The 21,951-nt window shown below is 52.8% G+C and overlaps 1 protein-coding gene across 4 annotated transcripts in view; it reads left to right on the top strand.

The window, feature by feature from the left end:
* LOC116573922 (SCO-spondin-like) overlaps positions 1 to 21,951 on the top strand; it is a 182,532-nt gene that overhangs the window by 93,267 nt on the left and 67,314 nt on the right. For 2 of the 4 annotated variants that reach the window (XM_032314332.1, XM_032314333.1), the window contains exons 4-27: positions 303 to 527; positions 859 to 1,000; positions 3,199 to 3,322; positions 3,708 to 3,842; positions 4,604 to 4,756; positions 5,747 to 5,948; positions 6,662 to 6,802; positions 8,835 to 8,961; positions 9,896 to 10,035; positions 11,301 to 11,504; positions 12,109 to 12,258; positions 12,483 to 12,662; positions 13,354 to 13,470; positions 13,974 to 14,123; positions 14,306 to 14,521; positions 15,351 to 15,455; positions 16,002 to 16,143; positions 16,462 to 16,676; positions 16,970 to 17,188; positions 18,757 to 18,863; positions 20,096 to 20,249; positions 20,439 to 20,538; positions 20,964 to 21,130; positions 21,302 to 21,475. In XM_032314332.1, coding sequence (XP_032170223.1) covers positions 303 to 527; positions 859 to 1,000; positions 3,199 to 3,322; positions 3,708 to 3,842; positions 4,604 to 4,756; positions 5,747 to 5,948; positions 6,662 to 6,802; positions 8,835 to 8,961; positions 9,896 to 10,035; positions 11,301 to 11,504; positions 12,109 to 12,258; positions 12,483 to 12,662; positions 13,354 to 13,470; positions 13,974 to 14,123; positions 14,306 to 14,521; positions 15,351 to 15,455; positions 16,002 to 16,143; positions 16,462 to 16,676; positions 16,970 to 17,188; positions 18,757 to 18,863; positions 20,096 to 20,249; positions 20,439 to 20,538; positions 20,964 to 21,130; positions 21,302 to 21,475 — 3,789 coding nt within the window. Of the gene's footprint in view, positions 1 to 302; positions 528 to 858; positions 1,001 to 3,198; positions 3,323 to 3,707; positions 3,843 to 4,603; positions 4,757 to 5,746; positions 5,949 to 6,661; positions 6,803 to 6,879; positions 7,006 to 8,834; positions 8,962 to 9,065; positions 9,156 to 9,895; positions 10,036 to 11,300; positions 11,505 to 12,108; positions 12,259 to 12,482; positions 12,663 to 13,353; positions 13,471 to 13,973; positions 14,124 to 14,305; positions 14,522 to 15,350; positions 15,456 to 16,001; positions 16,144 to 16,461; positions 16,677 to 16,969; positions 17,189 to 18,756; positions 18,864 to 20,095; positions 20,250 to 20,438; positions 20,539 to 20,963; positions 21,131 to 21,301; positions 21,476 to 21,951 lie in introns of all 4 variants that reach the window. The other 2 variants (XM_032314335.1, XM_032314334.1) reach the window with 2 other exon arrangements.

Here is a 21,951-nt window from a genome sequence, read left to right as displayed (position 1 = left end):
TGGACCCTGCCTTTGGGTGAAAAACCATCTCCACTCCGAGGCAGGAAGGCCAGGAAAATAGACCCTGACTCACAGCCACTTGTTTGCCCACAAAGATCATAGTTCACCTTACCTTAGGGATGGGACTACAAAGATCATTCTCAGTTCCTTCTCTGTTGCTTCAAGTAGCTTCTGGGCCCCTGCTGACCTAGATGCCCTTTTCCCCAGTGCTCGGGCCTAGCCCACACCCCTGCCACCTGCCAGAGGGAGGTGGCTGGGGGGGCTGCTGTTCCTCCAGGTCTAGTTCAGGATTGTGTTTACAGGAACTGGGAGTCCATACTGGCCCCCCATCCCCTGCCCAGTTGGCCATTATTGTCCTCTGGGCACCAAAGAGCCGACCCAGTTCCAGTGTCCCCCAGGCACCTGGAGTAGCCAGACCGGACTGACAGCTGTTGAGGAGTGTGCGCCCTGTCCCCGGGGCTGGTTCTGTAGCGGTGGTGCCCAGCTGCCCTCGGGGACATGCAAAGCTGGGCATTACTGCCCGCAAGGTGAGTGGGGCCTGGGTCTTCCCTGGCAAGGGCACAGGTTAGTCCCAGGAAAGGCATGGGCCAGTCCAAGGTCAGATTTCAGGAGAACCTTCCTGAGACGAGGACCAGGACTGGTGAGCTGCTGAGCATCCTGACTGTGGATTCACAGTGTGTCTCAGCCCAGACAAGTCTGATCCTGGGTGAGTGGTATCCCCTGCTCCCTGCCCCTTCCGTCATGGCCTCTATTGGAGAACTATCTGCAGGGAGTAGGGTGAGAAGCTTCAGTGCCTTGGTAATGCAGCTCTGACCTCCCTCTTTCCTTCTGATACCCCTTTCCTTCTCTCTAAAACAGGTACAATGTGGGGCACTCAGTTCCCTTGCCCAGCAGGCACCTACAGCTCTCAAGCAGGCAATGGCCAGGTGGAAGACTGTCTCCTCTGTCCCCCAGGGGCCTTCTGCCCCAGTGGTGCCCCCAAGCCCATGCTCTGCCCACGGTAAGGAAGGCTGAGGGGTATGGCTGCTCTTGAAGTTCCCACATGTTTATTAAGTACAGGCTGGAGCCCAGTGCTGTCCCAGGCACCCAGGGGTTTATAAAGAGACATGATGGCCCAGCCTGCCTCAGGACCTGGAAGCTTTATTGGGACAGGGCATAGGATCAGCACTGGCAAGGGCCAGGGCTCAGGGATGCAGCATGGAGAGTTGGAATGGGACCCACTCCCACTCCCCAGGGCCCTAGATACTGAAAGACAGACAACTGATTTGGATGGAGTCCGTGAGGAAGTGCCCACACCCCAGTGGAGAAGCTGCTTCAGAACAGCGCACCTTAAGAGCAAAACATTCTGGAATTTAGTCCCAGCTGAAGTCTGAGTAGGTATCATTTGGCCCAGGCTCTGGGGTCCTCTGTTGATTTGACTGCTTTATGAAGATATGCCCTTAATTACTCTGGTCAAAAAGTAAAACTTAAAAGTACTTTTCTTATTTAAAAAAAGTAATATACGTTCTTTTTGAAAAAAGTGAAACAGCACTAATCAAAATAAGTAGATTTCAGGTCAAATACAGATTTCAATGTAAAAAAATTATAAAATTAAGTAACAAAATATAAATGGGCATTTATAAAATCTGAGAGAATGGAAAATCTAAGCATGACATGAAAGGCTTAACTAATTGAGGAAAAGACCACAGTATATGAAGGCAGTTATTTCAAGCTTCTGTTCTTCATCAGCATCATGGACAAAGTTAAAAGATAAAAAATAAAGCAGGGAGATATTTTCGATATGAATTTCAGGCCCAACATCCATCTACTTACTACCTTATTATATAAGGGCCATTATAAATCAGTTCAAATAAGACAGAGAAAGAGAGAGAGAGAGATCAAGAGACACACAGACCACACCAGCAGAAAAACATAAGCGAAGTAGAGGAACAGAAAACTTTTTGTTTGTGTTTAAGTTTTGAATTAAAACCAATTAGTTAACATATTGTGTAATATTAGTTTCAGGTGTACAATATAGTGGTTCAACACTTCCTTACAACACCCTGTGCTCATCACAAGTGCCGTCCTTAATCCCCATCACCCATTTAATCCATCCCCTCTCCCATCTCCCCTCTGGTACCCATCATTGTCTTCTCTTACAGTTAAGAGTATCTTTCTTGGTTTGCATCTCTGTCTTCTTTTTTCTCCTCTGCTCATGTGTTTTGTTTTTTAAATTCCACATATGGGTGAGATCATATGGTATTTGTTTTTCTCTGACTGATTTATTTTGCTTAACATAATACTCTCTAGCTCTATTCATGTCATTGCAAATGGCAAGATTCAATTTTTTATGGCCAAATAATACTAATATTCCATCATATATATAGGTATATATGGGATATACAGATATAGATATAGATATGTAAATAAATATATCACATCTTCTTTATCAATCAATGAACACTTGTACTGTTCCTTCAATTTGGCTATTACAGATAATGTTCATAACATTGGGGTGCATGTATATCTTTGAATCGTTATTTTTTTCTCCTTTGGACAAATACCTAGTAGTACAATTGCTGGGTCATTGGGCAGTTTTATTTTTAACTTTTTGAAGAACCTCCATGCTATACCTCCTATACCAATTTGCATTCCTGCCAACAGGCAAGAGTGTTCCTTTTTCTCCACATCCTCACCAGCACCTATTGTTTCTTGTGTTGATTTTAGCCATTCTGACAGGTGTGAGGTGGTATCTCATTGTGATTTTTGCTTTGTGTGTCCCTGGTGATCAGTGATGTTGAGCATCTTTTCATGTGTCTGTTGGCATCTCTATGTCTTCAGAAAAATATCTATTTGTGTCTTCTTCCCATTTTTAATTGAATTATTTGGGTTTCCATGTGTTGAGTTTTATAAGTTCTTTATAGATTTTGGATACTAGCCCTTTACCAGATATGTAATTTGCAAACTTGTAATAGAAGCACAGTTAGCCCATAAGCCTGGTTTTACAATATCTCTCAATGCACTGCCCCATTTAGGCCACATTTAGGGCCACACCAACCACATCTTTGTCATGATCCAGGGGCTTACAGCCAGGCTGGGTCTTGGCCCTTAAATCCTGAGGGTAAGCCTGGGGGCAGAAGAGGTCTCCTGCCTTCCACCAATGGTGACCCCAGGAAGGTTGTGGGCACCCACACTCCTCACTTTCTGCTTCTCCTCCAGGGGAACCTCGCGCCAGAGTCCAGGTGCAAAGCTGGCTGTGGCCTGTGTCCTATGCCCTATAGGTCACCACTGCCCTGAACCAGGCACTGCCACTCCACTGCCGTGCAGTGCTGGCAGCTTCTCTGTAAGTGTTCCCAGGACAGACTCCATCCCTTAGAGGGCCCAGAAGTGGGAGGATCCTAAGGTCAGGGAGGTGGGAAGATGGCTGGGGAAAATGGCCAGTACAGCCTCCTTCTCTGGCTCCCTTCCTCCAGGCATCGATGACCTGGAGACTGAGGCAGATGCTCAGAGAGCACCTCCATTTTACTGGCATCTTCCTGGCTCTGAACCCTTCCCATGCCCTGATCTCAGGAAGAGAGGCACACACAGAGCCTGAAGTCCCAGGCAGCAGCTGTCCCAATTCAATTCTACATGTATTCTGAGTGCCTGCTATACTGCCAGGCCTAGCCCAAGGGTTAGAGAGGTGGAAAGAAACCAACCTTATTGCCTATTGCCAATCCCCCTTGCAGGGTCCAGGCCACCTCTGGTGCCAGGAGTGTCCAGAAGGAAAGCTCTGCAACCAGACAAAGCTGGCTACTCCCACGGCATGTCCACCTGGGCACTATTGCCCAGCTGGGGGCCTGCTGTCCATCCCCTGTCCCATGGTGAGAAGCTCCCCTCAGCCCTCCTGGCATCTCTTCACTTTTGTCCGCAAGGAACCATCAACCCTGTACCCCAGCCCTGCCTGGTTGGGGTGGAGGATGCTACTTTACTGTGGCATGGCCATATGTCAGCCCTCTGCCTCCTGCCCCACGCAGATGAGGAGCACTGGACTACCCCCTTTCTTGAGGCTGGTTTCTGATAGTGGTGCTAGACCAGAGGTCACATGGGACAAAGCAACCCAGGCTTGTTTTGGGGGTGGGGTACAACACAGGAAGAAGCAGGGAGGAGCTCCAGAGCTAAGAAACTGAGGCTCAGGTGGAGCTCCCAGCAGGGGTGGGGGCTGGGGGTACAGTCTTTTTTCTCCAGCCTCCATCTTCCAATTACCCCATTCCCTACTCTAGCCATGGCTTCCTCTCCCCAAGATACACACACCTCTTCAAAGGACCTGGTGTCCTCTATTTTCTCTTTCTGCCTGCTATCAAAATTTGCTGGGAATTTCCAACATTCTTCCCTGGGTGGATGTCTTGCCATCAAACACTTTTGGCCTATCAAAAGCTAAATTCCACTCATTCTTAGGAGTGTCTCAGAGGCTCGGGTTCTTTAAGTAGGCCATCTCCTCCCCACAAGCCCTGTCTGTCCAGGGTGAGGGTACAGGCACCCTGCTCTGCTCCCTTCCTGGCCAGAGCAGCCAGCCTGGCCAGCCCTGGAACTCCACTCTGGCCTTCAGGCTCTTGACCTCAGTAGCATCCTTCTCTCTGCCCAGGGCACTTTCCGAGAGGCCCCAGGGGCAGCCCATGTGGAAGACTGCCAGCTGTGCCACCCTGGGACCTTCTGCGGTCGAACAGGCCTGGCCAAGCCCCAGGGGCTGTGCAGTCCTGGGCATCACTGTGGGCCTGGTTCCAACACCTCCTCTCCGGTGAGTGCAGACCCTCCTAGCCCTCACAGAGGCAAGACTGGTCTAAGCTCAGAGGCCTGGGCCAGGGTTGGAGGACACCAGCATCTTCCTTTAGGGCCCACTGCCTAGTTGGGTGACAGAGTACCCCCAGGAAGATGGGATGAAACCACTGCAGAAACAAAGTTGGAAGTACCACAAGCATTAAATACAGCCTATAAAAATGAGAAAGGGCAAAGTTATCTAATGTCAGTTTCCAGCTTCCACCTCAAAAGGCACCAAATACAAATAAGTCATGAGCTAGGGAAAGGCACAGCAGGGCTGATAATTAAAACAAATGAAGCAAAGCCATTTCTGTACAATATGTATCTATTAGTCATCAAAAGTCAACACACCTGCCCTAAGAAGATACTGTTAAGGGATAGAGTCCACTTCTATGGGCCACACCTGGGGCCAGGCTGCTGGGCAACTATTGCAAGGCATGTAACAAGGGTCTCAAGGCAGTTCATGACCTTTGATCCTATAGCTTCCACGTGGGAAAGAACATGAAAGGAAAAAAAGTCATGTATTTAAAGATGTTAGAGATGTGTAAAACACCACACATTTTAATAGCAAAAACAAAACACAAAGGAAATACCTAGGCACAGACATGGCATAGCAGCCCCATGGGATACTAGGTAACCACTAACAATGACAAGTAGGTATACTGTTGACACACAGATGACTGAGAGATGATAGAGCGAGAAGTCAAGCTGTGTAGCAGAACTTTCACCGCAAATAAGCAGAGAAGTGGGATTATTGAAGCTATTTAACATTAAAATTTATTTCATTTTTCTGAAAGCACTTCCTGGAGGGAGGTGTAAGTGCAGGTTGCTATGAGTAACTGAGCTGGAGAGGCTGGCTGAGCGAGGCAGTCTTCCTCAGAGAGGGGTTCAGAAGGACTAGGAGGGAGCCCACTGGAGAGGACCCCCTTGTTCTCAACTTTAAAGCTACAACAGGACCCTCTTTCTCCAGGAGGGCCTCCCCTTTGGTGATCTCTGCCCTGCTGGCTATTTCTGCCCCCCTGGCACCAAGGACGCCAGGCAGAGGCCCTGCCCAATTGGCACTTGGAATGTAGAGAGAGGGGCACAGGACCTGAGCTGGTGTCTTCCCTGCCCACCTGGACTCTTCTGTGCTGCAGCAGGCCAGGCTGCCCCCACGGGCCCATGTGCACCAGGTGAGGGTGCCCACCTCTCCCTCAATGGTCTGGCAGGAGGAGAACCAAGCAGAGGGTAGTCAGGCCTGCTACCTGGGCTCTGGCCCTAGGGCCCTTGGCTCCTGAGGCAGAGACATGTTAGAGAGAACCTAGGGGAAGTGTGTCCAGGTCATTGAGGCTGGCTTGGCCAAAATAGGAGGGAGGCAGGCTGGAAGCTACTGAGTGGGGCTTCCAAATGTGGTGGGAATGCGCAAGACTTTTAGATTTTCCCAGCCCCTGAGGCCTAGATGAGGCGGAAGGAGAAAGAGAAGAAGGGTCATGTCTGAGGGAGGTCAGTAATATTCCAGCGGCTAAGGAAGAGACTCCTGTCTGATTAGCCAAGAAAAGCCCAGAGATAGTCATTAAGAAGGCCTATTGCCTCGTCTGTGATATGACTTCCCCCCAAGGGCCTCCAGGTTGTGGGGCTCCATGTACAACAGAATATCCATAGGCTCACTGGGGAGTAAAGTTTAGGCCCAGACAGATGAGAGGTAGGCACTCTGCTCTGCTATCCTGCCACCTACCTCAGATGTTCATTCAAAGAGACCTAAATTAATAGCTTATCAGGGACATCCACAGTGCCTGATCCCCTCAAAGCCGTTGTTAGAAGGGTAAGACCCTCATGGATGCGAAGGCAAAAAGCTGGGTTCCAGCACCGTAAAACAGAGCAGACTGCGTGCTTTCTCTGCTTCCAGGATATTACTGCCCAGGAGGGGCATGGACGCCGAGACCTCTCAGTGGCCCATGGGGAGACCTTGGCCCTGTGGGCCACATCTGCCCTGAAGGCTCGCTGGAGGCTTCACGTCAGCCAGATGGGCAGCACAACAATAGATCAGGTATTTGCCTGGCTCGGGAACCATCTATGACATAGTCAGGCAGGGCCACAAGATGACACAATGGCTTTACTTTCCAGGCCAAGAGAGCCACCAGGAGAGGACCTGTTCCCCTGGTCCTTACTGCCCCCAGGGCATTGGCCACTTCCCCTTGCCCTGCCCCCACATCATGCCCAGTCCATGGCAGGGCAGGCCATGTTTTGCAGGTGAGGAGACAGAAGGGGGCAGTTGGGGTGTCTCCTGGGGAGACAGGTAAAAGCTGTGTTTTGGGGCCTGAGGAGCAACAGATCACTGGAAACCTCTCCCTGCTGGTCTGCAATACAGGAGGCCCTGTGAATAGTGGTCAAGGACAGGGACTTTGGGCTGTGCAGAAGCCCAGTGCACCACTCCTTGCTGTGGGTGGGAAATCACTTAACTCATGTTCTTCATGTGCCTGATAGGAATACAGAGTATAGAAATTTGTAAGACTGAGGTAAAAATTAAATAAGACAGAGCATAGGAAGGACAGTAAATGAATGTTTACCTTGACTGAGGCTAAGAAGTGACCAGAACACAGGAGAACAGATTCTATGAAGGAGACAAAGGGCTTAGCATGGACTGGGTAACTGAGGACATACACTCGGTAACACTCGTGTCTTTGGCACAGAAGTGACAGGATGGGACTGGGCATCCTGCAAGGCAGGCAGAGTAGGGACTCCATTTGACATCCCTCTTCAGAGGGTGGGAGTATTGCAGTGTCTGTGGTGCACAGTCTTTGGCTGTACTCATGTCCCTGGGGCAGCATCAGGAGACCTTCTGGGCAGGGTAAGTTAAGTGTGGAGCTAAATAAGGACAACAATAAGTCACAAGTCATGGAACCTCCAGGCTGGCGGAGCCTTAGGGAACAGGACTCCCTCCATGTCTTTCTTCCAATGATGAGGTTGGGCCTGACTGGTGGAGTGACCCATCCAAGGCCTGCTGCTGTCTGGTGTCTCCCAAGGCTCTGTCATCATGACAGTGGCATCACCCGTGAGGGTGCTCCAGACCATGGTAGCACTCCAGCACTGCGCTGTGGGACGAGCACCAGCGCAGCACCTCTACTGCACCTGTGGATCCAGGGGTGACTCAGGGATGAGATCATGGGGTCCAGAGGCTGACAGAAACATTCCCCAGCACGCCTTTGTCCCAAAAAGGCCCATCAAAGTACACTGTTCATCCTCCCCTTGTTACATCAGTATCCTTAGGGTTGTGGAGACAACTCTCATGCAAGCTATAAGAACGCAGATGTTTAAAACTGTTACTCTGCCTTTTTCCCCACTGGAGGCTACCTGTTTCGGAAGTATGAGATGAAGCTGTGCAGCGCTCCATGTTTCCTGTGCTCACACCCATGTACACAGGTGCACACACACACATTTCCATAGGCAAATCCACCAGTTTACAGGCAGTTACAAAAATGGCATCACACACTATAATTTCTTTTCTCTTCTCCTACCTGTACAAGAGCCCTCTTCTTCTTAGAGTTTATCTTCAGCATTTTATGTGCTCTGTGAGCTAACCTTAAGGGGACATAATGGTACAAATAGAAGTGACAAACTTGGCCAAGCTGGAAACAGGTTCCCAAAACAGATGTCACAGAGGTCTGTATTCAATGACCTAGGCTCTCCTTCTCAAGCTAGATATGAAGCCCCCAGTTTTCTCATTCTGTCCTGTGCCCACCTTTTTCCAGGATAAACAAATGCTGGCACCCCTGTACCTTCTCCCCAACTTTGGGTCTGCCTAGATAACTTCCGATTAATTTGGAAAGGGTCACATCTCAGGACCCCAGCCCCACACCTGAGACCCCACCCACTACCCCAGCAGGGAGCCAGGACTGGACAGAACCCTGGACTTGAGCTGCCCAGGCAGTCAAGGGTGATGGCACTCTAGCTTTTAATCTCTACTGCTTTATTTCAGGAACTTCTCTCCTCAGAGGGTGGACAATGTGGGGACTGCTGAGTGAGTGGCTTTGGGCTTGGGAGGAGCTGCTTTGTGATCTCCCACTTCTGACTTTGGACAGGAGATGAAGTCACCCACCAGGAGAGATGCATCCATGCCATGGCAGGGGGGCCCTGTCCTCCAGGCCACTTCTGTCCAGTGGGCACAGGGGTGCCCCTGCCCTGTCCTGTGGGTACCTTCTCAGATCGGTGAGTGCCACTGTCTCCATGCCCATGGGGTGAGCCCAGAGCTGTCTTCCTCCTGGTCTTCCTTCTACACTGACCATCTCACTAGCAGCATCTCTCCACCACAGAGGAGCACAAGGCCTCACAGAACAGGACTCCCACCTGGCCTGTGACCAGCAGAGGAGGGACAGAGAGGTTGCTGGCCAGAATGAGGGCAGGTAACATGGGCTGCTGGGAGCTTGAGAACATTCATGCCTAAGAAAGCAAAGCCATTAAGAATCCTGTGCACATGCCTGAGTCTCAATTGAGAGTAGAGCCCCACCTCCCCACCTTTAGGAACCTCCCAGCCCCCAAGAGAAGGTACCCAGAGCAGGGGGACAGCTGTGGAGCCAGTGGCTGAAGGGCTGTTGGATGTTCTGCCTATTGCTGCCAGACCAAAATTCTGTGGCCCAGGACAGCCTGAGTTTGAATTGGGATTAAGATGGGAAAGGATGGGGCACCTGGGTGGCTCAGCTCTTTAAGCATCTGACTTCGGCTCAGGTAATGACCCCAGAATTCCGAGATCGGGGCCCTTGGGCTCCCTTTTCAGCAAGGAGTCTCCTTCTCTCTCTCCCTCTGCCCCTCCCTGCCGCTTGTACTCTTTCTATCTCACTTCTCTCTCTCTCTCTCTCTCTCTCTCTCTCTCTCTCTCTCTCAAAAATCAAAGCTTTTTTTTTTTTTTTTAAAAAGATGGAAAAGGACAACTATACCCAGGTGCCTATGTTGGAGAGTGGCAGGGGAAGAAAAAGAGAGACCTGTCACACTCTCCTTTAGGCATCTGTCAGACTGTGGCATGGATGCAAGAAGAATCCCAGGGAACCTGAAGAAGGAGATGCAAAGCAGCTCCAGAAATGCGTGTCCCTTGCCAGGATGCTCCTCCTGGTCCCACTGATGCCCAGGTTTCTCTCTGTCTTCCCAGGATGCTTCTCTCCATGGCGTCAGAGTGCCTGTCCTGCCCCCCTGGCCATTTCTGTGGTGCATCTGGACTCACTGCTCCCTCTGGACCCTGTTCCCCTGGCTACTTCTGTCTGGAAAGAGCCTCCTCCCCAATCCCAGCAGGTACGGAGTCTCTCAGGATCGGCATGCGCCCTGCACTGGCCCAATGCTAGAGGTAGATGGGCACTCTGATTATGAGAAGTGACTGGTTGTGGGGCAGTTTAAGGGCAGAGGGGGAGGGTGTGAGCAAGCAGGGCCTGGAAACGATCCTCCGCAGAGTGTTTCAAGGTCTGACCACTATTCCTGGACATGCTGGCTTCCTGTCCTTGTGCCCGCAGTGGCATTTCCCACAGTTAACTCACTGCCTCTGAACTGTGGTCATTGGGCTTTTGTCACATCTGTGTTTCCAAGCCCACCTCAGCCCCACCCCACCTCTTCAGTCAGAACCCCACTGACCCAAAGACAGAAACGTCATAGATTTTCAGGGATGTGAGCAGGGAAACCTGGGGGCTTCTGGAGACCAGCCAGCAGGTTCCAGAATGGTAGCCTGTGGGGCACCAAGAGGTGAGCTGAGTGTGGTCCTCAGCTCTCATGAGGGCTAGAGACAACATCTTGTGGGGAGGTGGAGTGCAGGATGAGCTACCCATGTTCTCAGAGGATGTTCTCTATTCCCTGGGGACATCTGAAGGGGGAGGGAGGGCAGTATGCACACCACACTGAGCTGCAGCTTTGGTGAGGGCCATTGCACCAGAGCCAGGGCCCTTAAACTCCCTCTTCTCAAGAACTTCATCTGAGGCAAAAATCCAGCTCCCAGATTGAGGGTTAGGTTCAGGGGAGTTGGATGGGCAGTAAGAGAGCAGGGACTTTGTGGGGATTATAGGAGGCATGGGGGCTGCTCGGCCAGGATAATTCACTAAAAAGAGAACCAGCCATCCTGGTTTATTACAACTACACATGAAATCAATGATTTCTAAATCCATTTTATTGGCAAATAAACAATCGCATTGTGTATCCTCAAAAGAAAAAAGAAATAAAAAGATTTTTCTCCAAAAATGGACAAAGCACAGAGAGATGTTGGCCACACACAGCAATCACCATGCCAGGACACCATCCTCAGTAAAGCTGGATCATTAGTCCTGCCCACCTATGAAAGAGGGATTTTCGAGGCTCCAGTAATATAACATATGTATTAACCTCATGCTGTTCAATCTGGAAGATGCTGTACAAGTGTTATTTATCAATGTTCTTTCTTTCTAAAACCCTGAACCCCTGCCCCAAGCCCAAATCCACGTTTGGTCCCAGTAGCACTGCCCAAGTTGCCCCCGGCTCCAGTCTGCTCAGTAGCGACCAGGCCTGCATTCCTCACTCAGCTTCCTTCCTTTTCTCAGGTCATTCACATCCGGGGGGGCCCTGTCCCCGAGGCCACTTCTGCCCCAGTGGAACCAGCCACCCTCAGCCTTGTCCTCCTGGCTCCTATAGCAACCTAACCGGCCAAGCCTCCTGCTTCGCCTGCCCTGCCGGCTACTACTGCCCTGAGAACATCACCACCTACAGCGGGCACCCCTGCCCCGCCGGCTTCTACTGCCCCAGAGGTGAGTGCCTGGGCCACAGCTCGAAGAGGCAAGGCCAGGAGCAGGGGGCTGGTACAGGTGCCCAGGGGTGAGATGGGGCTTGGGACTTGCTGCTTGGGAAACAACAGCAACTAAGGATCATGCAGATGTAATCACTCTGTTTCTGAGACATTCTCACGACCTGTCCCAAAGGCCCAGGGAAGGAGTGGATCCTTCATGCTGGCTGAGCCCAAAGCAGCTGGTCTTGAGCTGCAAATTTCATGTCTTTAGCTTTACCTTTAAAATTATGAGATTTTTACTTTCTGTTCCATAACATAATCTGTTGGCTAAAAAATAGAGGTTTAAAATTACTAATCCTACAAATTTTGGGCCACGTGCTTTTCAATAGAGTTGACCATCAAGAAGAAGAGTCCTGCATAGTCTATGGCTTTGTGGACCCTGGGCCTGGGAACACACAGCCTGGGAAGCCCAATATAAGCAGCTGGTGAGGGAGGAGCTCCTGTGACTCAGGCCAGAAGTTTGCCACAACAGGCCCTGCCAAGTTGCTCCAGGAGCAGCAAGCAGCAGGGCCTCCCTCCCCAGCCTTGGGCCACCTGGACTCCCTTCTCTGAACTTTGCTTTTTAGGCACCAAATATGCCACACAGTACCCCTGCCCTCGGGGCTACTACAACCCAGACCCACTGACCCAGAGCCTGGACAGCTGCCTGCCTTGTCCCCCAGGCCACTACTGTGGGCAAGAGAATCTGACCCAGGCCTCTGGGCCCTGTGATGCAGGTGCGTTTCCCAAAATTCCCTAAGAAGCTCCCACCTACCCCAGTGCTTCCTACTTCTGAACCTAGACCTGGGGTGACCCGGACTATCTCCTGGAACAGCTACTGGGAGGGGTAGGCCTGCAGTCTGGGTGGCTCAGCCTTTGATACCCACCCCTAGCCGGCAGCCTGGTCACTACCAACCCTCCTGCCCCACTGCCTACCTTTCTGTGTTTGTCTCCACCCCAGGCTGGTTCTGCGTGTCAGCAGCCTGGACCTCCCGCCCCTTCGACTTAGACAACTACACCAGCACCAATTGCCTGTGCCCAGCCACGGCTACAGGGGGAAAGTGCCCATCTGGATCCTTCTGCCCCGAGGGTACCCCAGAACCCATACCCTGCCTACCGGGCTCTTTCTGCGCCACCTCTGGTAAGAATCCAGGAGACCTCTCTGGCCACTGCACTGTGACCCAGGCTTAGAGATGGTGAGAGAACTGGTGGGAACCCCAACCTTCTCCCCAGCCTTGTGAGTGCATACATGAACCCCTCTTTCCCTCCGTAAACGAGAACTGATGCCTGCACCTGCCTAATGGGATGGTGGGCTTGGCATGCTCACAGGCCAGTCTGTGCTGACATAAACTTGCTGCTGTCATGGTTGAGGGAGCACAGGTGGGTCATCGCAGAATAGCATGGGAAGGGCAGGTCTCTCTTCAGAAGGAGGGGCTCGGTAGCCCCTCGCTCATGCCCTTTCACTGGTCTCCATGTCTAAGTGATTTCCTGAGCACCTACTGTGACTCAGTGCTATTGGTCACTGGGGACCCAGATGTGAACCAGACACTTCCCGCCCCAGCTTTCAACAACCCTCAGATGGTAGAACACAGTGAGCCTATGCACAGGTCTCAGCTCTGCTACTAATGGTAATGCCTCGGGCCCTCTGTGGAATGAGAGTGGCACCTGTACCATGAGGCTGGGTAGGGAAGAGAAGGAGATGGAGCACTCCACATCGGCTCAGCAACTGCTGTGACTCTCAATCCTCTGGGGCCTGACACTGCACGAGGACCCTCATCTGTCTGCATAACGAGTCTACTCAGCCCGAGCCCGGCACCCCCTCTCACCTCCAGGATTGTCCACTCCCAGCGGGCCCTGTCAGGCTGGCTACTTCTGTGCTGAAGGAGCAGTGTCCCCAGCTCCAGAGGACGGGCTGACAGGGGCCCCCTGCCCCCCAGGAACCTTCTGCCGTGAGTGTCTCCAGGGGCCCCACTCTCAGCCCGATGTGCCCTCCCGCCCAGAGGTCTGCTAAGAGATCACAATGACCACATTCCTCAGTTTTCAACTGGACCCTGGGGCACCTGGGAAGAGGCCAGAGGGAAAAGGTGTGCCATGCATGGTCCAGCCAACAGCCAAGGGGTATTGCAGAGGGGCATGGTTAACATACACTTGGGGTGTTCTCTGTGGTTTGAATTGTTTGGTATGAACAGAAGTCAGTGGCCGTGTCACACCAGGATTCTCATTAGCTGTCAGTGGTATGAGTCCTGATGAGGTAATTCCAGCTCCCTGTGTGTCATCGAGGGGCAAGGGAGCCGGGCTTCAGGGATGTTGGCAGAGGCACATCTTATAGTCAACACCATGGTAGGCCCTGCCCCGTCTCGGAGGCTGGGCCAACACCTGCTGCCTTGAGATCCTACTCCCTGGACCTGTGGTGTCCCCTTAGCCAGACCATGCCGCCTCCCTGTGTCCTCAGCTGCAGCATCACATAGGCCAACACCATGTCCTGTGGGCACCTTCTCCAGCCTTCCAGAGCAGACCATGCCCTCTGCGTGCCAGGTCTGCCCACGAAGCTTCTACTGCAAGGAGGCTGGTCTCCAGGCCCCCAGCGGGCAGTGCCCAGCAGGTGAGAGGCAGTAAAGATCTTCCGGTGCCAACAAAGGGGACAAGGCCATGAGGGAGAGCTCCACAAGGGCAGCTGTCTGGATCCTGAGCTCCACGGCATGGTCCTTGAGGCAAGAGACCTGCTATGACCAACTGCCTTCATGGAGGGGATAGTTCTCCTGAGTGTCCCTCACTCCTGGCCAGGTTATTACTGCGACTCGAGTGCTGGGCCCATCCAAGACTTCCACCTATATCCTTGTCCTCAAGGCTATTTCTGTCCCCTGGGCACAGCCGTGGCCACACTCCACAGGTGCCCAGTGGGTACTTATGGATCTCGGAGGGGACTAAGGAGCATCACTGAATGCCAGCTGTGTCCTGCTGGGAAATTCTGTGCACTGGCAGGGCTCATGGCACCAACAGGTATGTCCTGGAGGGCAGAAAAAGAATCAGGCGGTGGGTGGACCTGACTGGCGGGTCCCAGAGCAAGCTGAGGAGGAGATGCACTGGGGAGAAACTACATGGACCTGGATCACTGGTAAAAATGGAGGCAGAGAAGCAGAATTTGTTGGACAAAGAATCCCCTACCTTCCCAAGACCCCTTCCATCAGGAACACTGTGTTCCCCCAACCCACCCTAGAAAGTCAGGAAATGTGAGATGGGGCCTCGGTGTCTAGTTTTAAAGAGCTTTCCAGGTGATCTTATATCACCACGAATTGGGAGTCCCTTCATCAAGGTATGCATGTCTCAAAGTAGAACCATACCCCAGATACCCATGTCAGCACTAAGTCCCCACCAACACCGTGGGCAGGGGCCCTTGTACAGGGTCTTTAGCATCTCTGCCCCCAACCCCCCACCCCCTGTTAGCTGATTTGGGTAGGGGAAAAAAGGAGGGTATCACTTTCTTGGGTGTTGGGCGGCTTCCCTGTGAAATGGCTGGAAATATTTTGATCCATAAGGAAAATCTGGGCCTGGCAGTTGGCAGTCTCTGAGGAGGGCAAATCTTAGACTTGCCCAGACCTCACAGTCTCTTTGACCTGGAAACTTGGTACTGACTAAACCTGGAGGAGATTCAGGATCCTGCTTGTCCCAGGGTCCGGGCTGCTCAGGCTGGTTTTGGGTCAGGAATTCCTGTAGTCTGTGGCCATAGTGGAGCAGGATGTGGGGACAGCATGAACAGCCCTGTGCCTTGTGCTATGTTCTCCAGCAAGGGGTGCAGTGGGCAGGGCTGACAAGGTGTCCTTTCTTCTAGGAGACTGTGCTGCAGGACACTGGTGTAAGGGAGGAGCCACCAGCAAGGACCCCACTGATGGGACACAAGGCCTCCTCTGCCCTGCTGGGCACTACTGCCTAGAAGGTACTTCACTGCCTCTGGGGCTACTCCAACCATGACAGGGCAGAAGAAGATCAAGTCCCTTCCAGCTCTCTACTGTTGAAGGCTGGTCTCTATGGGTTTTAAGCCATTCTCCCTGCACACAAGCCATAGCCCTAAATGGAGGACAGTGTTAAGCTGTTCAGGGCCAAGCATAGGACCCTTCTCCCCACATGCCCTCCCCACTCTGTTCAACAGTCCCTTCCCCTCCCAAGAACCCTTCCCCAACCTGGAACTCAGGAAGCCTCACTTGAACTATTGACCTTCCTCCTTTGCCCTGAGGATGCTTTCAGGGCCTTGTTACTCCTCCTCCACTTGGGTACTCCCTTGCAGAATGGCAAGTGTCTTCCTTTCATTCAGTGACTTTGATTCCAGGACTCCAAGCTGAATTGTCCCTGTCCTCTGGATGCTGAGAGGGGGAAGCATTTCCACACTGGTCTGCCCAGAGGGAAAAATCCAAGGGGTGGTAGCCTAATTCAGTTCAATGTCTCCCCCTGGGGCCTCTTTCCTCTGTTGCTTTGACTTTTGCAGGAGCTCCTGTCCCCACCCAATGCCCACCTGGTACCTGGTCTGAGGAAGGGAACAGAACCCCAGAAGGATGTCAAGATTGCTCTGGAGGGAGACTCTGCTCTGGCGGCCACCTGCCAATCTGGCTGGCACCCTGCTACCCAGGGTGGGCAAACACAGCCACATGGAGTTGAGGGAACAGTGTCTACAGAGTGAGGATTTGGTTCCATTCCAGGATCCAGACCCATCCAGAGAACAAGGGGAAGAAATACCAAAAGTCAGGAAGGGGCGACCCCTACTGACCTGCAGGGCCTGTGGGCCACTTGCAGACTTGTGGAGGTTAAGTCATGCCAGGATTCAGGAAGGAGCGGGCTCGGAAGTGTCCAAGGACTATGCTTAAGGACCATTTACTGCCTGTGGCTGTGTGTCTCTGGGCGACTCCCCTTGACTGAGGCCCCCTTTTGTTTGGCCCCCATTCTTCCAGCATGTCCTGCACTAGGGGAACTGTCGCTACCACCCCCGTGGAGGGGCTCTCTGGGAGATCCTGTCCCTCTGGGCACTTTTGTCCTCTGGAAATGGCTGACCCCTCTCTGTGTCCTCCTGGCTCCTATGCCTCTGGCACCCACACAGCAAAATGTTACATCTGTCCCAGCGGCCACTACTGTGTTCCGGGGTTGAGCCCACAGCTGTGTCCGAGAGGTTAGTTTCCTGCCAAGAGCCTGGCTCACTAAGCAAAGGGTCCAAAGCAAAAGGGAGGAGTGGGCAGAGCAGTTAACATGACTGTTATCTTCAGGCCTGATCTAGCTATTCTGATAATAAGGCAGTAACTTCTGGATTTTCAGAGCATTTCTACTTCCTGGGCAGGAGCCCCATAGCAGAGATGCCAGGCCTCCATGCTGGACTCTAAGCCAGTGCCCAAAGCCTGCCCTCTGCCACCTTCCTCCCCACCCCCGATTCCTCAGGCTCTAATCTCTGCCCTGATCCCTGCACAGGTTTCTACTGCCCTGAAGGGACAGGGCTTAACTGGCAGCCCTGCCCCCCAGGCACCTATGGCCCCATGCTGGGACTTAGTAGCCTGCCAGGATGTCAAGCCTGTGACGGAGGTAGGTTCTGCCCCAGCGCCAATGCTACAGAAGCCGGCGGACAGTGCTGGGAAGGTTTCTTCTGCTCCAGAGGGTCCACCCGGCCCAATCCAGAGGCCGGCACTGAAGGTATCAGGCCCTCCCTGCTGGACACTTATCCCCTGTTTCCATTCCTAAGCCCACCAACCAGGAGGTAGGAGACAGATTCAGAGCCCTCCATCCACTCTGTCAACCAGAGAGACCAATGAGTCTATTCTGTCCAAGAGAATTGGGGTACCCAACCTGGGCTACCTGTGTTCCTGGGCTCTCATTCATGGGAGAGCAGGACACTGGTCCCCAGCATGCATAGCACTTCGGCATTTGTTTCCACTACCTACTATCCCTCCTCAGCAGGACACCCCAAGAACTCCTGTGTCCCACACAGGCCAGACTGAGGACTGACACCAAAGCAGACCTGAGAAACCTCACATTAGGGGTCACTGAAAAGTCCTCTTCAGCTGAGCCATGCTTTTGAGTCACCTGGCACGTACTGACTGATATGGGGTTGGTGGGAGGGCCAGGCCATCAGATCAGAGTGTTGAGGGTGAGGCTCAGCCCAGGTATGGTCAATTTGTTAGCCCTCCCAAGTGGTTCTCACTGTATAGCTGAGGGATCATTCCAGTGGTTTTATCTTCTGGGGCTCAAGTTGTTTTTGGAATCCAGGGACTACAGGGCATGATCTAGTACAATGCTTGTTTCCGTCAAAAGGGAAACTGAGGCTCAGGAAGAGAGTGTGCTTTGCCTAAAGACACACAGTCAGTAACCAATTTGAGTGCCCAGGCCCACTGGCCCAGGCCCAGTTCAGCTCTCTGCCACTCTGCAGCTGCCCTCGGGCCCTGAGAGTTGTACCGTCCTCAGGGAGGCCCGGACACTGGTGAGGTCACTGTCTAATGCACAGCTCATCCCTCCAGCTCCTGACCTGCCAGCTACAATAGCCTCCTCTGCAATAGCCCAGATCTGGCTGGTTCCCATCTTCAGTCACCAAGCAGCCCTGGTGGCAGGCCTCTTGGAACAGGGCCCGTGTAGGTGGAGGGAGAGGAAGAAGACATAGCTAGGCATCTCCAGAAACTAGAAAAAATCTTAAAATACTGGGGCGCCTGGTTGGCTCAGTGGGTTAAAGCCTCTGCCTTCAGCTTGGGTCATGATCTCAGGGTCCTGGGATCGAGCCCCTCATCAGGCTCTCCGCTTGGTGGGGAGCCTGCTTCCTCTCTACCTCTCTGCCTGCCTCTCTGCCTACTTGTGATCCCTGTCTGTCAAATTTAAATAAAATCTTTACAATAAAATAAAATGCCAACCAGCATGGGAAGATCTACAAAGGCTTCTACATAAAGAGCTGGGATGGTGACAGAAACCTTGCCTCAGTCTCAAATGCTGTCTGCCTATCCCCTAGACCTTGGCACTTGAGACTTCTAGAGAGGCCCTGCCTCCCTCAGGTGCCCTGCCTCTCTTCCAGTGCCACCACCCCATGTCAGGAACAGCTTCCCCAATCTCTTCCCTTCTGTAACAGCAATACAGGGCTCTGCTGGAATAGCCAGGTGCAGAGGGTATGACCTGCAGAAGAGACTCGCAACCCAATTTCAGGGCCCAGAGACTGTACCAGTGATGCGGAGGGAGTTCTTCAGAATACCTTCTACTCACCATACATTTCTTGGTTCCAGAGGAGGCTGGCCCATGTCCTCAAGGACACTACTGTCCCAGGGGTTCAGCCGTGCCCCAGCCCTGTCCACCTGGCACCTTCAGCATACACACCAAGCTCAGCTCAGAGGTAGGGAGACCCCAGCCCAGGAGGAGGCTGGGTATGGGCCCTGTCTGGATCTAGCCAAGCCATACTGCCCTTGAGGTCAAACGGGGATTGGAGAACAGAGCCACCTGGCTAGCTTCTCCTTCCTGGGGGACTATAGTCACTTTCCCAGGGAGATCTTCCTTGGCCCTCCTTAGCACATACCATAGTCTACCATAGCATGTTTTTACTGGCCTTATTTATTTTCTGTATTCCCCACTAAAATATAAGCACCACCAAGCTAGGGAGTTTTGTCTTTTGTTCCCTACTCTGTGTCAGAATAGTGCCCAGCACATAGCCACTTCCAGCACCTGCCTGTGGGCTATGCGTATGACTGTACACGCTGACTTTGGAAACAAAGGGAGCAGCAACCACCTCCCCAACCCCCGTGTGGTCGGTGCATGTTAGGGGTTGCCAGGAGCACAAGGAGAGTACTCAGGGAGGGCGGGCTGGAGGAAGGTTGGAGAGGGAGGGAGGAGCCAGCCATGTAGCACCCTGGGCTCCCCTTGAGGACCTGAGTAAGATAGAGGCCAAAGCAAGGTTTGAGCAAAGGAGTGACCTGAGACATTACTTTATAATACATATTAATATATAATTCATATATAATATATAATTCATATTCATATAATTCATAATATATATTCATATATATATATTCATAATATATAATACACATTAATATATAATAAAGGGCCACCAGAGGATGCACAAAATTCTATTTAAATTGCCAGATTCCAAAAGCAACTTTAATATCTGGTTCTATTCACAAGCACCTCCAAATCACAGTTTGTAGTTCACTATTCAGAGGGCCTTCCTGACTTGTCATAAGCCCCAAAATCCCCCACACTTGAATGAGCAGAAAGGGCTTCCCTGGAGGTAGATCGAAGGATAGGCTTCCCCTAGTGTGACTGGTCAAACTATGAAAGGACACGGAGGTAGAGAGGAAAAAAAGAAAGCAGGCAGAACAAGCTGCTGCTGAAGTAGTTTGGAGCATTAAGCCTTTGTGGCCGCCACCCCCCCCCCCCCCGGGCCGTCCCGGGAGAATGTGCAAGGAGAGGGAAACGAGTGGCCATCAGGGGTGCTGTGGATGGAGGAAGGTGAACCAGGACAAGCTGTTCTGGGACCTGAGGCCCCTTTCAGGTCTCCTGATGCAGTCACTGCTTCCCTGCCCCAGATAGAGCTGGGGGTTGGCATCTTAACGGGGGCATCTCCTGCAGGCTGCCTGCTCCCCGTGCCCTCCTGGCCACTACTGCGGCTCAGCGGGTCTCACCAGCCCTTCTGGGCCCTGCAGCACAGGCTTCTTCTGCCGCCACGGGGCCCTCGTGCCCAACGGCTCCCTAGGAGAAGAGACCAGTGGCCCTTGCCCTGCAGGTACCTCTGGGGGCTGGTCTGAGGAGGAGCCTGGGAAGGTGGGAAGGGAGCGAGCCCCAAGGCCACCACTCAGACCGGACTCCAGGGTCCCCTGGTCCTAAAGGAACTGGGTTTAGGCTGGGAGCACTCTGAGAGCCAGGAAGTGGTGTTTCCTGTGGACCTGACCTATTGGACCTGCTTCCCTTTCAGGGCACTTTTGTCCCCCAGGCACTGTTACCCCCAGGCCCTGCCCAGCCGGTACCTACAACAGGCTGGCCGCCCAGGGCCACTGTGAGTCTTGTCCTGAGGGGTGAGTGCTGAGAGGCCATCCTGGGGGTTCACGTGTCCGGCCGTGCAGGGTGTGCTTTCCTGCTATAGGACGTGCCTGGACCAGATGCTCGTGAAGACCCCTTTCAACCTGATTTTGCTGTGACTTTTAAAAAAAGTTCTCTGTAGAACTGCCACATCTTCTAGCCACACTTCTTGATCTCTTTATTGGGTATCATTCCTAATTTCAAACATGAGGCTCTTTTGCTCAAATTCAAGCCATTTAAGTACCCCATCCCCCCACCTCCACCCACCCTGGGGCCTTGAGCTGTAGCAGAGCTATGTCCCCAGCAGATTTCCTGAGGCCTACGATAAAAGGTGAACCTGGGCAGCCATCTCTGCCCTGCTCCATGCTGGTGGGGCCACCGAGCCCTGTGAACCGCCCCTCCCCACTTGTCTTTTCTGTAGTTTCTTCTGCCCGTCAAACACCTCCTCTGTGGTGGGGAATGAGTGTCCTGCAGGCCATTACTGCCCAGCCTCCACGTCCTTTGCTTCTCAGTTCCCCTGCCCCCGAGGCACCTACAGGCCTCAGAGAGGGGGTGTCCAGCAGTCAGACTGCACTCTCTGTGATCCAGGTAAGGGGATAGGGACATACCTCCACCCCAGCCATACTAGGCCCCATCCTCCCTGACCATGGAGGGCAGGTGACCACAGACAGCAATGTACATCTGCTGGCTGGGGTGGGAAGTGCCCCAATCTCTCCCCTCCCCATGATTGGGGATCCTGTCTTTCCCTCTCTCCTATAGGCTCCTACTGCCTCCTGCCTGGGCTGGTGGCCATATCTGGGCCTTGCAGGGCAGGGTTCCACTGCATTCAAGCAGCAGCTGTCCCCAACCCCACTGATGGAATCACAGGAGACCTCTGTCCTCCAGGCCACTTTTGTCCCAAAGGCAGCCCCAGACCCACTCCATGCCCTCCAGGTAAGTTACCGATGTGGGGTGGGGGGTACCAGCAGGGCAAGGGTGTGCTCTGGGCCCTTGAGAAGAGAAAGGTGTAGAGGTCCAGCCTTGGGAAGATATCTTAGGAAGGGCAGAGAAGAAACCCCCAAATTGTACTTAAAGAGCAATGTCCATCCTGCATCCACATCACTTGGGGCTTAGGGGTAGAATGATGAATGAGGTGACATAGAGCTTGGGCCCAGGCTCTCTGGGGAGAGGGGGTACTTGAACATGGAGGGGGTGTATGGCAGAGGTACCTCAAGAAATGAGTGAGGCCTTGCAGCAAAGATATGGAGATGAGATGCACTTCAGCTTGTCAGGTCCCAGACCACATGTGGTGAGGCAGCCTAGGAGGCTGAGGAGCCCTTCAGCCCCTAGTCTGTGGGGCTAAGCAGGCAGAGCAGGGCCACAGCTCTCCAGTCTGAGAGGCACCACCTTGGGTTTCCATCTGGGAGAGG

Source organism: Mustela erminea, chromosome 15, assembly GCF_009829155.1.
Source record: "Mustela erminea isolate mMusErm1 chromosome 15, mMusErm1.Pri, whole genome shotgun sequence".
NCBI lineage: Eukaryota > Metazoa > Chordata > Mammalia > Carnivora > Mustelidae > Mustela > Mustela erminea.
Note: the sequence above shows the minus strand (reverse complement) of the source record. Positions and strands in the feature narration are given on the sequence as shown.